The following is a 15,050-nucleotide window of genomic DNA, read 5'->3' as shown; positions in this document are numbered from 1 at the left end:
AAAAAGTAAGGGTATATTGGGTATTTGCAGTGTGAACATAGATATTTTTTATCCTAAAAAGGAAATGATGCAATAATAAGTAAACTTCCTAAAGTAGTAAGTGATGCGATAAAAAAAAACGGAGGAAGTATAAAAAGTCATTATTAATACAAAAAAGTGATGACAACTCATCAAAAAATAGAGAATATTCCCAAATAGTACAATTTAAAAAAGTGATGACAACTCATCAAAAAGTGGAGAATATTCTCAAATAGTACAATCTTGAGATAGAAATAGGTTTTTAATTTTGATTTGCCAAAAAAGGAATACAGGTCTTTAATAAAAAGACGTAGGGAGTATTTATCACTCTTATTTGCTTATATAAAAATATAGTTATATGTGGTCTTGTTAGAATCATCTCATAATATTAAGTTTTTATGATTTTCAATCTTATACAATTATAGATATGTAACATATAAAATGTGTGCTAGATGCGATTTTCATCCTTGTTACAATATTATTAGAATGAAGAAAATATATCACAATGTAGAAGTAATAATGGATTTCCAAAAGCGTCATGTATGTAATATTGTAATGTGTCTGAGATCGGTCTAGATAAATTCAATATGAAGCTATGGAACCTAGTGATAGACATACTTGTTAATTAGTTAAAATGTTTTTTTTGTCATCTTGTTCCTAAAGTCACGATGATTAGAGCTTGTAACCGAGCAATTAATGCCAAAAGAGGAGCCTAAACCCTAAACATCTTGCAAGAGGAGAATTAAAACTCACCAATAAACACACAAGTGCGGCCTCATCCTTAAAAACAAGTTTAAAAAAATGCTTCATCTTTAAAACATCTGGCAAAACAAAATTGTAGCCTACTTAGATTAGGTTATAAGAGTTTTAGCATATGTATTGACGTGAGACAATGCGAACAATACTCACATGAGTACTTAATATACCCATTTTTATCGACCTCGAGGTCCTTTGCCAAAGATTTCCTTGGAAATTCTGGAGAACCTTTGTTTTAAGTAGATATAGATTCTCAATGAGTTCAAGATTTAGATAGAATAAAGCTCTATGTAATCAATAAATAAAACCCACACGACTATACTATGTTGAAATCAAGTTAACACACATTTTTACCAAATGTTAAAGTTATAGTATTATTATGGGGATACATGCATTTTAACAATAACGTACAAGTACAACACAAGAACATTCACCAAGCTCTCATTTTTAAAATTAATAGCACTTCTGTGTTTTTGTTGAATTTTCTAAATCTTTACAATAATACATACTTTTATATTAACCATCATTTTGTGATTTTATGAATGAAAATCATATCTCTTATGAGATTTATCTCAATAGGTAGTATATACTTAAAAAAAAAAAAACGAGAATTTGTTCATTTAGAAGCAATTACTTTTAAAAAGAAATGAATTAGTTTATTTAGATTTTAGAAGTATTTAAGGGTGTGTTGCGAGAATGGAACTCACGACCTCACGCAACCGAAGCGAGAATCACCCGAAGCGAGAATCATACCACTAGACCAAACACCCATTTTGCACCCCTGATTCGAAATTAAATTAATTATTTTTAAAGTTGATTTATCTTGTCAGAAAATATTTAACCTTGGTACGAACTCAAGAAAAGAGTTCATATTCTTCAATGCCTGCATATTTTAAATTACACACTACAGTAGATTAACAAAATATAACTCTCAAATTTCACCTTTCGAATTCTCACAATTTATTCAAATTCCAGTACTTCTCTCCAATCTTCTTTTTATATAATTTAATTAATTTTTTTTCTACTGTAAAACTAAATTAGGGTTTTTAATTGATAGTTCCTAAATCCCAATATGTCTCAATCCAATGATCAAGTAAGTATTTAAAATCACCAATCTAATTCTTTGCATTATTTTTCAATTTTTACGAGTACATGAAATTAATTCTTGGTTCATCTAGCCTTCCCCGACATTGGGATTAATGCTATGATACTACTGAAATTGTTGTATTTGTTTTCAAATTTATAAATTTAGAAGAATTTAAATTGTTACTGGGAATTGTTTATGTTATATAAAAAAATTGATTGATTGGTGAGTTTTTTGTGGGTGGAATTATGCAGGCAGCTGGAGTTGATAACACTTTTAGAAGGAAGTTCGATCGTGAAGAGTTTTTGCAGCGAGCTCGGGAGCGAGAAGAAAAGGTTTTGGGAGTTCAATTTTTCAGTAATTATTTCATGAATTTAATTTAATTTAATTGTTTGATTTATTGTTTCTGAATTTTTGTTATTTTGGTGGAATTTTGATACAGGAAAAAGATGGAAGGTCGAAATCTAAATGTAAGCTGAACGTTTTCTTTAATTTGATTTATTGGTATAAAATATTATGATTTTGGAATGGAATAATGCTTAAATTATTGAACGTGTATGTGCAGCAAAAGGACCTCCAGTGCAGAGGCAGCCATTGAAGCATAGGGATTATGAAGTTGATCTCGAGTCTCGTTTGGGGAAGACCCAGGTCAGCATATTTGCCCGCTTTTGCCAGTTTTAATTGGTGCATTTGTGGCTGTTCGTTGAATTCAATGGCGTTGCTGATGTTATGGTTTTTAGGTGTAGTGTTTTGGCTAGTGGGACAAACAGATGAATAGCTTGGTGTTGTTTGGGGTTGTCATGTTATGCACTATGATCATTGACTTATTATAGCCTCACATGTGGTTTAATCCTAGCTGTATTTTCATGTAATATGGTGCAAATATGAAATTTGATGGACTTTGTGCTAGTGATTCTGCCTGTTGTTTAATGGTCTAGCCAATAGGGATCTACTGTCTTTTGGTCTTAGATATTGTTTTGTGGCAACTACTTGACGAGATCTTCTAAACTTTTGGTAACGTTATGCTTTTCTTATTTTTGAGAAAAAATTGACTTATAGATGAGTACTGTTTTATAGTATCAATAGAAGGTAGATCATATTTTGGGTTGTGCATCCTTGCAGTCAACCTGTCCTGCTGTTTGAGTTTTTTCCATTTATGGAGCTGTATTAGCTCCTACTGGCAGTGATTAGACTGGGGCCTGGGCTGCATGTAAGCTAGTTTAAGCTAGTTTACTGTGATCTGACTGGGAGAAAAGATTTAATCTATTGTGTTTAGTCGTAAACCACTTGTTTTTTAAGATGACTATCTCTTTCTTTTAGAACTGTCATGGCTGGAACTTCTCTATGTTTGTATCATGTAAGTTTGTGTTCTCTGAAGCGCAAACACACGTAGACTTAGTAATTTTTGAACCAAATCTCAATTTTTGACTATTTGGTGGGGGTAAGGCTTCATATATCTGACCTCCCTAGACTTGTTGTGAAGAGTTTAATATTGGGTTATTGTAGTTGATATTTTATCAATTCATTGGAAAACAACAAACAATCAATCAATCAAAGCCTTAATCCCATTAGTGGGGTCGGTTAACATGAACCAAATTTGATTATCCGTGTAGTCATCGACATAAATCTTCCTCCTCCATCCCTTACGATCCAATGCTTCATTCTCATGTAAATCCATATACTTCATATCCTTCCTAACTCCTTCCAACCAAGTCATTTTCGGTCTCCCTCTCCTTCGCTTAACCCCTCCATGGTCCCACTCTTCCACTCTTCGAACTGGTGCACCCTCGGGTCTCCGTCTTACTTGCCCAAACCAACGTAAGCGATTTTCCCTTATTTTATCAGCAATGCTTGCCACACCTACTTTCTTGAGAATAACCTCATTTCTGATTCTATCTCTTAGAGTGTTCCCACACATCCACCTTAACATGCGCATTTCCGTAACCTTCATCTTTTTAATGTGCTTCTTCTTAGAAACCCAACATTCTGTCCCATAGAGCAACACATGCCAGTCCTATAGAATTTTCCCTTCAATTATAAGAGAATGCTTCGGTCACATAACACTCCCGTGGCCGCTCTCCATTTAAACCACCCCGACTTAATCCTGTGGCCACGTCTTGATCAATGTCACCATTGTTCTAGATGATCGACCCAAGATTCTTAAAACAATCACTCATGGTCAAATCATTTCCATCCAAACTCACCACTTCATTGCTTGTCCCCCTCTAAGTACCAAAGTAACATACCAAATATTCGGTCTTACTCTGATTTAGCTTAAACTCTCTGGATTCCAACCTTTGTCTCCATTGCTCTAACTTGGCATTAACCCCATCCTTAGTTTCATCCACCAAAACGATATCATCCGCGAACAACATAAACCATGAAACCTCATCTTGAATTGGTCTAGTTACTTCATCTAGAACCGTTGCAAAAAGAAAAGGGCTTAATGTAGACCCTCGATGCAATCCGATTGTAATAGGGAAATCTTTTGTCAACCCTCCACATGTCCTCACATTTGATGACACATCCCGATACATATCCTTAACCAGGTCCACGTACCTTCGTGGGATACCTTTCTTCAACATTGCCCCACCAAAGTACCTCTCTTTGCATCTTGTCATATGCCTTCTCTAGATCAATAAAAACCATATGAAGATCCTTCTTCTTTACCCTATAAAACAACAGTAGAGAACAATTGGAGAAAGGAAAACGATATATGTAAATTGTGACTTTGAGAAAGAGGACTTAGGAGTTAGGAGGCAGGGGGATTGGACTCGATGATAAAATTAGGTAGTAAAGATGCAAATGGATATGAATGTGGGACTTCTACGCTTGGGAAATTGGTTAATCTTGCTGTTACATAAAAGAGTTTCTTTAAATAAGTGTTTTTTCATTTTCTGATATTTTATTCTTTATTTGGTGGTATGAATCTGAAAACTATTAGAATTATTAATTTATGTAGAGTATGTTCAACACAGTTTTCTTGTTGGATGTAGTTTCTTTTCAAGTATAATATTATTAAAAGTCTTTATTTGCTATTTCCAGCTAGGCCTCATGACTTTTTACTTTCCTGTAAAAACATGTATGTGTGCGTGAAATTTTATTATGGGTCAGTGAATCATAGTTTATGCTATTGACATTGGACCATGGAAAAAGTACCCCATCTCATATCCTTGGCCGTCCAATACAAATATATGAATGGGTTTGATTTTTGTACTTTCCGAACCAAGTTGAATATCTTTACAATGCTAGAAAATTACCTAATGCGAGTCTTTAGGGACTTATCCCCGGCCAAATAATGAGTAGTTGTATGCAGTATACATTACATCTGAAACTTACTGCTATAAGTATTCAACTGAAGTTCCTAATTTATTCGTAAGAAACATGTAAGGCTATTTTTTACATCTTCTTTTTCTAATGCTGACTCTCGTAATGCTTTTTTGCAGGTTGTCACTCCAATAGCACCACTTAGCCAGCAGGTATATTCTCTCTCTCTCTCTCTCTCTGGGTTCTGCTTCTGGGTTCAGTTATGTTCTGTTATATGCTCTGGGCATGTTTTTTGTTGATTGATCTAGGGGACTAGGGGTGTGTGGGGAGGGTAGGGAAGGGTAAGAGGACTAGGGGAGTGGAGGAAGCAATTTAGATTGGGCTATTAAATTGCTTGCCTGGAGTAGTGTTAGCATATACTTATTTTTTTTGGCATCCTCTAGAATTTTAGATTGGTGTATCAATAAGATTAATGCGTTTTTTTTTTTCTTCTGAATCTTGTCTCTCTGCTTTCTCGAGTTGGTTGGAATGTCCTGTGTGTTATGTACAGCAGTACAGGCAACTACAAAATTCAGACTTATAGTACTGAACACCATTGAAATTGGATCACATTTCAAATAACATTTATTTATGTTGTGGTTTAAGAGTTAGACTTGGAAAGCCATAGTAGCACTGCCAATCGACAACAAGATATCTTTTGGTAGTGCTACTAAAATCAAATACTTGATATTAGGTAGAAGTTATTAAAGAAAATTTATTATGTAGCTGTTCCAAAATATGACATATATCCCTACAAATTTTCCTTTTATAATTGAGAGGAATTAGGCGAACAAATTAAAGTAACATCTTCGTTTGTTGGTTAAATGATGCTTCAGTTTTTTGAGTCTCTCTTTTAGCTGGATTTGAATGTGTAAGGCTTCGATTAGTGTAAAGCTTGGCATTAATCTTAAGAGTTTTTGTTTGGAGCTTGAATTAGTATCTCTCCGTAACAATTTCAGCCTTGGCAAGGCCTATCCTTTTCCAATTAAGCTATTTCCGATGAAGTATCGTGGGATGACTGGATGATTGAGATCTCTGTATTGATTGGGGAAGGCAAGACCTGCTGTCCTGAGCTCAGCATGCTTGGCTCTCCTTTTATGCCTCCTGCGGGTCCATTCGTTTCATTCAAGTTGCCTTTGGACAAAGTAGATGTGTGTGGATGGCTTGGCTGAATATTGCCTTCAATTTAGGATTGGCTCCTGGATTGGGAAGTATCAAGAAAATTTATAAATGGGGGTAAAGTAGAAACAATTGGTTATCTGAACATTGTACAACACTTTGTTTTTAAAGGAAAACCCTAGACTGAAAATATAACAATTAAGTGGAGAGTAAACAAGGAAGTCAATTATGTGCTAATGCCAAATATCCAAATTTTTGAAGTAAACATAGTGTTATCACCCTCAACCTTTTTGAACGATAATCAGTTACTCCCGAATTGTTGAAAACCCTAGTCTGGCAACTGACAATAATTCCACAAGTAGTTAGAATTAATTACTTAATACTGTCTCAAACCTTTGGTAATTCATAGTCTTAGTAGGGAATTCCGTTGCTTGGATCGGTGAAGGCGGGGAGAATTAAGGGCAAGGGATCTATTATGTGGAAAATATGAAAATGGAATTGAAGAAAGGTGGGGAGAGGGAGGAAAGCTACGAAAGTGGGCCCTTTTGACGAAATATCTAACGTCTTCCACTAGTTGGAAGTGCTACCTACCAACACCAAATAGCTTGTTATAAGGTAGTTGCTTTTAAATAGAATTATAGTAGGTAATTAGCTCCAAAAGTTGACTATATTAGGTAGGTTCCCGCATTTCCTGTTTTTAACTTCCATTTCTTTTTTGAGGGAGTGGTGATGTCATCCATTTCCTAGGCAGTGTTATATAAGAAGTAAGAGCTTGCTCATTGTTGGTGTTTGTAGGTGCATTTCACTGTAATTTTTCTTAACCCAACTGGAGACTTTATGTTTCCTCTCTCTTCCTGTTGGCACTTCGTATACTTAATCAAAAAACCAGTTCCTTTGTAGTTGATAAGTCTTTTGGCTGGGGTTGGTACTTTTTACCAATCTCCTTTGCATGCTGGCTGCTGTTTCCAACTTTTTCGTTAGCTTAATTCAGGTGAAAAATTGTTGGAAAGATGGACATATATAGAAAGTATACATGCTTTAGGCTTCTCTATGCTGGATTCCTGAGTGCAAATCTTGTTGAAGTTATGTTCTGTCTGTTTCTTTATCAGCACTTTCATAGGGGTGAGCGAGTGTTTGCCTCTTCATGTTGATGCAAATCTGAGTGTGATCAATATATCATGAGTAACTGCTCAGTTCGAACATAATTGGATGGTGGTTTATCCAGTTAATATATCAAGGTCTTAATTCTAGTGGTTTTTGTGTGCTCACTAAAGTTTCCTTATTGCAGGCTGGTTACTTTTGTTCAGTTTGTGAATGTGTGGTAAAGGATTCTGCAAATTACTTGGACCACATCAATGGCAAAAAACGTAAGCTTTACTAGGGGATCTGCTGATCTCTCTCTCTCTCTCTCTCTCTCTCTCTCTCTCTCTCTCTCTCGTGTGTGTGTGTAAGAGTGTGTGTGTGTGTGTGTGTGTGTGTGTGAGTGTAAGCGTGTGTGTGTGTACTCTCCAGCTGCTTCTTTTATTGCCTTTTTGTTTACTTTCACATGGGACTTTGATTCACCCTCATCATGAATTTGCTTATATCAGATCAAAGGGCTTTGGGTATGTCTATGCGATCAGAGCGAGCAACTCTGGATCAGGTAAGCTTTGATACTAATCGCTCTGTTTTGTAATTTGAGTGTTCAATATCTTGGATTAGGAAGAATCTTATATATTGTGAAAGAGTGATACTTATGATGACTGCATTATCATGGAAGAGTATAAGAGCATAAATCCTTGAAAAAAGAGTTGTTGGGGCATTGTGGTCAAGAAATAATTGAACTTGTGCTTTTTTTTTTTTTTGGAAAATTAAACTGTATGACCATTTTTTTTTAATTTTTTTTTCATACAGCTCTAAAAATTTATACTGCTTCCTAGGGTAACCCTGAACTTGCAAAATATCGTTAAAAGTTAACAGATTTGCTTACATCGTTAATTTTTTTCAATTTTATGTTTAAAAAGTATTAAAATCCTATTCCCCTTCTCCCTCCTCTGCTTCATTGTTTCTTTCCTCCCCTCCAGTTGAACAGTCTGACACCCTCCTTTTTCCCATTCAATCCACCCCATTCCGCTGCTAACTGCCCTCTTTATTCTTATGTGGATGTTGAAGGTAGTGTCTGTGAACTTTGGCAACTTCCTTCAGTGCTTGCTTATCACCTCCTAATCCATACTACTCTGCCCCATATAATTTCAATCGTTTCCTGTCAGACAACTGCCAATAGTTGCCTATGGTCATTGTTCTGGTTATATAGGTTAAGGTTCCTATCCTATCAAATGCTATTTGGTCATCTTTGGCTAGTCATCAGTGGCACATCTCACATTCTTATGTTGATGTGTGTAGCAGACCCGATATTAGAATATGCTGACATTTCTGAATAAATCCCTTTTAAATGGAGTGGTAGAGTGCAACTAGATCCTACACAATTTAGGAGAGGGGAGGGGAGGTTGTTTGAGGAAATTGTGTTTGGAAGATATATTTTGTAAATCTAAATAATGTGTTTGGAAAGGGCAGTTTATGAAGTGGGATCCTAATTGTGTATGTTGCAATGGTGTGAAGTAGAATTGCCTGTTCTTTAGCTTTTCCCTCACTTAGCTACTCAAGTAAAGGGGCCCAAATTTATTTTTGAGACACTCCATGTTGGACTTGCTGCTTATAATTGCTGTGTTGGATTGATGGCATATTACCTTATTAATCTCAGGTACGACAACGGTTTGAGGTTCTAAAAAAGCGAAAAACGCCTGGCAGTTTTTCAGAGCAAGGTGAGAATACATTACTGTTTTTGTGTGATTGGCAATGTTCTTGTACTAGTATTTATATTAACTGGTAGCCTATCATGTAAGAGGTAGTTAATGTTATTGTATCCTGACGTAAGTGGTGCCTTTTTCACTCAGATCTTGACGAAAGAATATTAAAGCAGCAACAAGAGGAGGAGGAGATAAAACGTCAGCGTCGGGAGAGAAAGAAAGAAAAGAAGGTTTGTACAATGAAATTAATTTATGTGATTTTCTCTCTTTTATCTCTTCATGGAGTTCTATTGTTACAACTTTGAATTCATTAACGGTTGCTTTCTTGTACCAGAAAGAGAAGGCTGTTGTGGAGGAGCCTGAGATAGATACTGAAGTGGCTGCTATGATGGGATTTGGTGGTTTTGGTTCTTCCAAAAAATGAGAAGGTTGAATGATCCATTTTTCTGTATTTTCTCTGTAGCGTAGCGTAGGGATTGACCACCGCTAACTTCTGTTGCTGTTAGTTTAGTCATTGTATCTTATGTTTCTGATAAAATCTTCTTGAACTAGAGGTTTCAGAAAAAGTTGCAGCAAATTGTTCATTGTTTCATACAAGGAATAGTAATATCAGTGGAGTTTTAAGGAAATTTTTATTCTATGGCTGACCTTGATAGTATTATAACAAATATTGCCCTCTTTCACCTCAAAAAAAAAAAAAAGTATATAATGAAAAAGACATCATCTTAGAATGTTCTTTTTCAACTAATTGTATTGCTTTACGAAAGACTAAAGAGTATTAGATTTATTTATTTATTTATTTATTTTGTTGAAAGTTCATTAAACTGAAGTTTTGGAAGTATTAAATTGAACTGAACGAAATTTTTAAACTTTTGTAATGAACAAATTATAATCAATTGTTAACAATTGATTATCTTTAGAAGGAATATCTTGTACTTGTAATATATCAAGTTGACAGATTGACCTATATGCCTTATACAATCTTTGTTGTATGCACCTTATGAATGTTCATTCTGAAAATGAATATTGAATTCAACACTCTTCATAAGATCTAATTAATTTTGGAGCATTAGAAATACGATAAACTCATATACATAATGGAAAGCGTGCAACTCATACAGTATAAATGTTGTTCCATTGAAACTTAGTTAGGTTATCCAAATGAGCTAAAAATATATTCTTCCTAATTGACCTATTAGCAATTTTAAATAATCCCTTTGATCTATTACTGCCTCCGTTTTCCTAAGTCTAACCCCCACTTTTCGATTTCATCAGTTTTTCGAATTTCTACTAACTTTTACTATTCTTTTTACAAAGTTTTGTTTATTCATTTTTTTTTATCATAACAACCCTCCTTTGTAGGGCCATTTATTGAAAAATAAATTTCTTACTCTCTCTCTTCTTTAATACAAAAGTACTCACGTATATAGTCTCTATTTTTAGCTTTTTTTTTGTAAATCGCTAAACATCGCCCGCAAATTACCATATAAAGCCCACAAATATGTGTTGAAGTGACTTTATTGCCCTTTTCCTTTTAAAAAAAAAACTCTCTACTTCTCTCTAAAAAAAATCAGAAAATCTACCTCTCTTAAAAAAATTAATTACGACAATGTCGAGGCGGCAAGGGAAAGAGGTGGCGGCGGCGACGGCGGAGGAAAGGCGGCGACCTGGTGGCAAGGTAATTATTTAATTATTTTTTTTTTTAAAAAAAAGGGCGACAGTAGCGCGTTAGGTCCGGCAGGCAACGCCGGTGGCGTGGCGTCTGGCTTGGAAGCCCAGCCACCGGACAGGCGTCCAAACCAGAAGCCAGCCCATTGGCTGTGGCGTCCAGATTTGGCGCCTGTGCCTATGGGTAGGCGTCCAGTTCAGGCGCTTGCCCACTGGCTATGGCTGCCGGAGCTGGCGCCACCGCCAGTGGGTGGGCGTCCTGGCTAGGCGCCCGACCCTTTTTTTTTTTTTATTTTGCAAAATCAGAAATTTAGTTTTATTTAAATTAAATTTGTTTTTGTTAATGTGTTTTATTTTTTAAAAATATTTGTGTTTTTTTTATAAATCGTGTATATTTTATTTTTATAAAATCAGATTTTTTTTTGTGTTTATGTTTTATTTTTTTTATGTTTGATGTTTAAACATTTTTTATGCCTTAATTGATGTAGTATGTGGAAATTGTTTGTGTTAATGTGTAATTGTTTTTTTAATTTAAAATGTGTAATACATTAGGGTATTATGTGTGTATTTGTGTATGTGTAATATATTTGTTTTTTATTTTTTATGTTTAATTATTTGAAATAATTTTTATACATTTTTTTTGTAAATCATAAATTTTGTAATATATTAGGGTATTATGTGTGTATTTGTGTATGCCGTATAATATTTTTCTATGTTTAATTAGTTGGAAGTGTTGGTATTTTGTATCTATAGGTAGTTATTTATTTTTCTAAAAAACTTTTGTATGTTTATATATTTTAAAATTTTTTGTAGAATTCACTGGGTCGTCATGGTGCAGGGAAGAATGTAGAGCTTCTTAGTAGAAGTTATTCAGTGGAGAGGTCGGGGCATAGACATGTTAGATCCCGTGGTATTTTGGCCTCGGCTCGTAGAGAACGGATCCACCGTCGGGATGAGGATGACGATGACGATGATGATGGTGAGGAGGGTGACCATGAGGAGGAGCAGGAGGAGGACGCATATGAGGATGAGGATGTGGACGATGGGAGTGGACCGTATGATGATAACGGTCCATTCAGTCAGAGGGTTGATGACATGTACGAGACACATATGGTGGAGGTGCGTAAGGGTAGGGGTGATAGGTTTGTCAGTAGATCTGGCACATCATCTGCGTCCACTGTATCTGGGGCAAGCAGGAAACGGTCGAGGGCCGTTAATGATTCTTGGGTTGTTAGGAGTGAGGTGCCCGGTGGGCCTTTTGACGGGAGTGTGATTCCTAGCTTTCTAGGACACATAGCTACCCGTATTTGGGAGGACCAGGAGAGGCCTTCAGTTACGGGGTTGTTGAAATGTCATACCCGGGAAAAGACTTGTAGCTTTTTGCGTACATGGGCTGAGGCTTGGCAGGCGGAGAGCGAGATGTTCGAGCGACTGGAGGGCACTGGGGTGAATCACGTTCCTGCCACCATGCACGATAAGATTGACAGTACGTTGATCACGGCTTTCGTTGAGCGATGGCAGCCGGATATTTCCACCTTTTGTTCGGTGAGATGACGATCATGTTACATGACGTCGAGGCCATTTTGGGGATTCGTGTTGAGGGTAAACGACTTTGTGCTGTGGTTGATGCGGATCAGGCAGATTTGCTGGCGGAGTTGTTGGCGGTGGACAGGGCTGCACTGTACACAGAGGCGCTTGGTGTTTGGGAACACGGCGGTGTGAAGATCGCATCCGTGTTGCAGTGGTGTTTGTACCCCAGTGCACGTAGGACGCACGACGCACAGCTAGCTGCTTATGTTTTTCTACTCCTCGGATGTACCTTGTTTCCGGATAAGAGCGGCGGAAACAAGCTCAGGCCACGCGACATAGTAGAGGCGTGTGACCCCGACAGTGTAGGCCAGTTTTCTTGGGGATCGGCTACGTTGGCGTATTTGTATCGCCAACTAGCATTTGCGAGTCGGGCTGACGCGGCAGGTATCACTGGGTGTCTGACTTTATTGCAGACCTGGATATACGAGTACTTTCCTGCATTGCGACCACATCGTGACCCGGTTCCTATTGATGAGGGGATGCCGCGTGCTTGTACGTGGAGTCCGCGCTCGGAGAAGAAGTCCGTAGACCGCCTCCGATCGATATGGTTATTGCTTGACAGGCTGTCCCCCTTAGAGGTAACGTTTATAAATTATTTCTACATTTTATTATATGCACTTATTATATTCATGTTATTAAATTTTAAAACTATGTGGAGGTGAACTGGATGCCTTTCGGCTCGAACCCTAGTGTTAGGGTACCCAGGACCCTGTACACGGGACTCATTCAGTATCGTGAGATCGTCGAGGCGTACATGCCCCAGCGTTGTCTTCGCCAGCTTGGATTTGTCCAAGTTGTCCCTCCTCCCCCGGCATGCCCGATGAAGGCGGTCCGACCTGCATCGTCGAGGGACTACGTCGTGCAATGGCCGGATATCATGACTGGGACGTGGGACCAGTTTCCGATGGTGGCCCGCTTATGGACTGCGGAGTTGCAGATGCCGCCATCTGGGGTTCCTCCCATGTGTGACCACTACTACATGGAATGGTTCAACCGGTATTCGCACCCGAGGTTGATCGCAGATCTCGACCACAGCGATGATGATTATATGCCACCGCCTACTGCCATGGAAGCGGTATGTCTCATAAAATATTTATCGTTGTTTTTTAATTAAGTTTTATATGTTGTTATTGTATTTCATGTTTTATTTTTTGTTGTATGCAGTGGATGGGAAAGATAATGCAGGACGTACAGAAACTCTCTCTGGAGAAGGACAGCATGAGTGCAACAGTGAGAGCTGTTGTTGATAGTCTGGAACAGACCCTTGCGCATTGGGAGTCGGCGTCGAGGAGGGATTACTGATGGTTTTGTCATTTTTTTTATAGAGCACTTTACATATTATCGTTTTAATTTATTAAATTGGACATTATGTTTTAAGTTTGTAACATTTTAGATTGTTCTTTTAGCTTTCAACTTTGACATATTATCATTGCTGTTTTTAAATTTTGACATAACCGTTCGTGGATCCGCGCAACTTACCCATGCAACATATAGAATGCAATAAGCAATACAATATAAAAAATTAATGTTCTCATTTAAAGAGCAACGTACAAATAAGGTTACATAGGAAGAATGTAAACATGAAAAACTAAAATGCAGCTAGGGTGTTCCATTCGTGGATCCGGTCATGATACAGCGCATCCCAACCCTCTACGCTCACTGTGCGAATGGTGTACCACCGAGGTATAATCGGTGGCACTGGAAAATCGGATGACATGTCTAGTCGGATGAAATGTCTGTATGACGACCCAAGAAACGCAATAGCTACCTCTCTGACCGGTGTGGTGACAGTCTCACGCGAACGCCAAGGGAGAACCGTGGTACAAGGATAATAAGCTTGAGTATGCAATCCCAGCCCGAAATGCATGACTGCGCACTTGTAAATGTTTGCAACGGCAAACAGATTTAGGGGCGCGTCAAAATAATGATTTTGACCGCAAGGTCCACCTCCCCACCGGATACGCCGCAGAGCGCCATCCAAGTCATCCTGGTACACATGACGATAAACATTTCGGTTAGAGGCAATTTCGCTGTACATCAACTGACGCACCAAACCGTAGTTGTCTTCGCCCATTTGAAAAACATCAGCCACGACCCGGAATCCGCAGTTACCATCTCCGACTACATCATTCCACCCTTCCAAGTATGGCATGATGATGTTAGGTATCCTGTCCTTGTACGGAAATTGATCAACATCGTTTCTTCCTATTCACCATATAATTAAACATAGTTAAGAAGGCAGGAGTAACCTTATAAACAATGTGCAATGTAAAAAACCAAAACGTACCAGTTCTCAGGGGCATATTCACAGACGATGAACATTGACTACGACTAGATGACGATGTCCAACCACGAGCACGACCACGACCAAGACCACGGATATACTCAAACGCACTCCTGTTCCGCCGTTGTCGACCTAGAGGACGGTCAACTCCTTCGGGTTCCTCAAAATCTAAGGTAGACGTGTGGAACATGTCATGAAGTACATGAGTAGCGTCACGAATAATAGAAGGATGACTGGAGGACACTCGGTCGTACATCGAACGAAACTGCTCCAACTCCTCCTGTTCACGGTCGGCCGTTTGAGTATCTGCATGCTCACCAATAACGAGCGTCCGCCAGAATGAATGAACCTGATCAACATGTAATGACGCCCTTTCTTCTGTAATAACGCGGTGAATGGTGCATGCGCAAGGTAATCCATGAGTTACTGAAATAGCACA

General features: G+C 37.8%; 1 protein-coding gene across 1 annotated transcript; it reads left to right on the top strand.

The window, feature by feature from the left end:
- Nucleotides 1-1,596: 1,596 nt before the first annotated feature.
- On the top strand, nt 1,597-9,698 carry LOC110736773 (zinc finger matrin-type protein 2-like). The gene is made up of 10 exons (XM_021917075.1): nt 1,597-1,867; nt 2,113-2,193; nt 2,301-2,328; nt 2,424-2,506; nt 5,305-5,337; nt 7,572-7,650; nt 7,873-7,925; nt 9,024-9,084; nt 9,217-9,299; nt 9,404-9,698. The coding sequence occupies exons 1-10, from the start codon at nt 1,847-1,849 to the stop codon at nt 9,491-9,493; spliced, it is 612 nt and encodes a 203-aa protein (XP_021772767.1). The 5' UTR covers nt 1,597-1,846; the 3' UTR covers nt 9,494-9,698.
- Nucleotides 9,699-15,050: the final 5,352 nt, after the last annotated feature.

The sequence above is a fragment of the Chenopodium quinoa genome, unplaced genomic scaffold, assembly GCF_001683475.1.
Source record: "Chenopodium quinoa cultivar QQ74 unplaced genomic scaffold, ASM168347v1, whole genome shotgun sequence".
NCBI classification, from domain to species: Eukaryota; Viridiplantae; Streptophyta; class Magnoliopsida; order Caryophyllales; family Amaranthaceae; genus Chenopodium; species Chenopodium quinoa.
Note: the sequence above shows the minus strand (reverse complement) of the source record. Positions and strands in the feature narration are given on the sequence as shown.

Coding starts and splice junctions, on each gene's coding strand:
- LOC110736773 (XM_021917075.1), top strand. CDS start 1,847: ATGTCTCAATCCAATGATCAA. Junction 2,329..2,423: donor TGGAAGGTCGAAATCTAAAT/GTAAGCTGAACG, acceptor GTGTATGTGCAG/CAAAAGGACCTCCAGTGCAG. Junction 7,926..9,023: donor AGCGAGCAACTCTGGATCAG/GTAAGCTTTGAT, acceptor TATTAATCTCAG/GTACGACAACGGTTTGAGGT.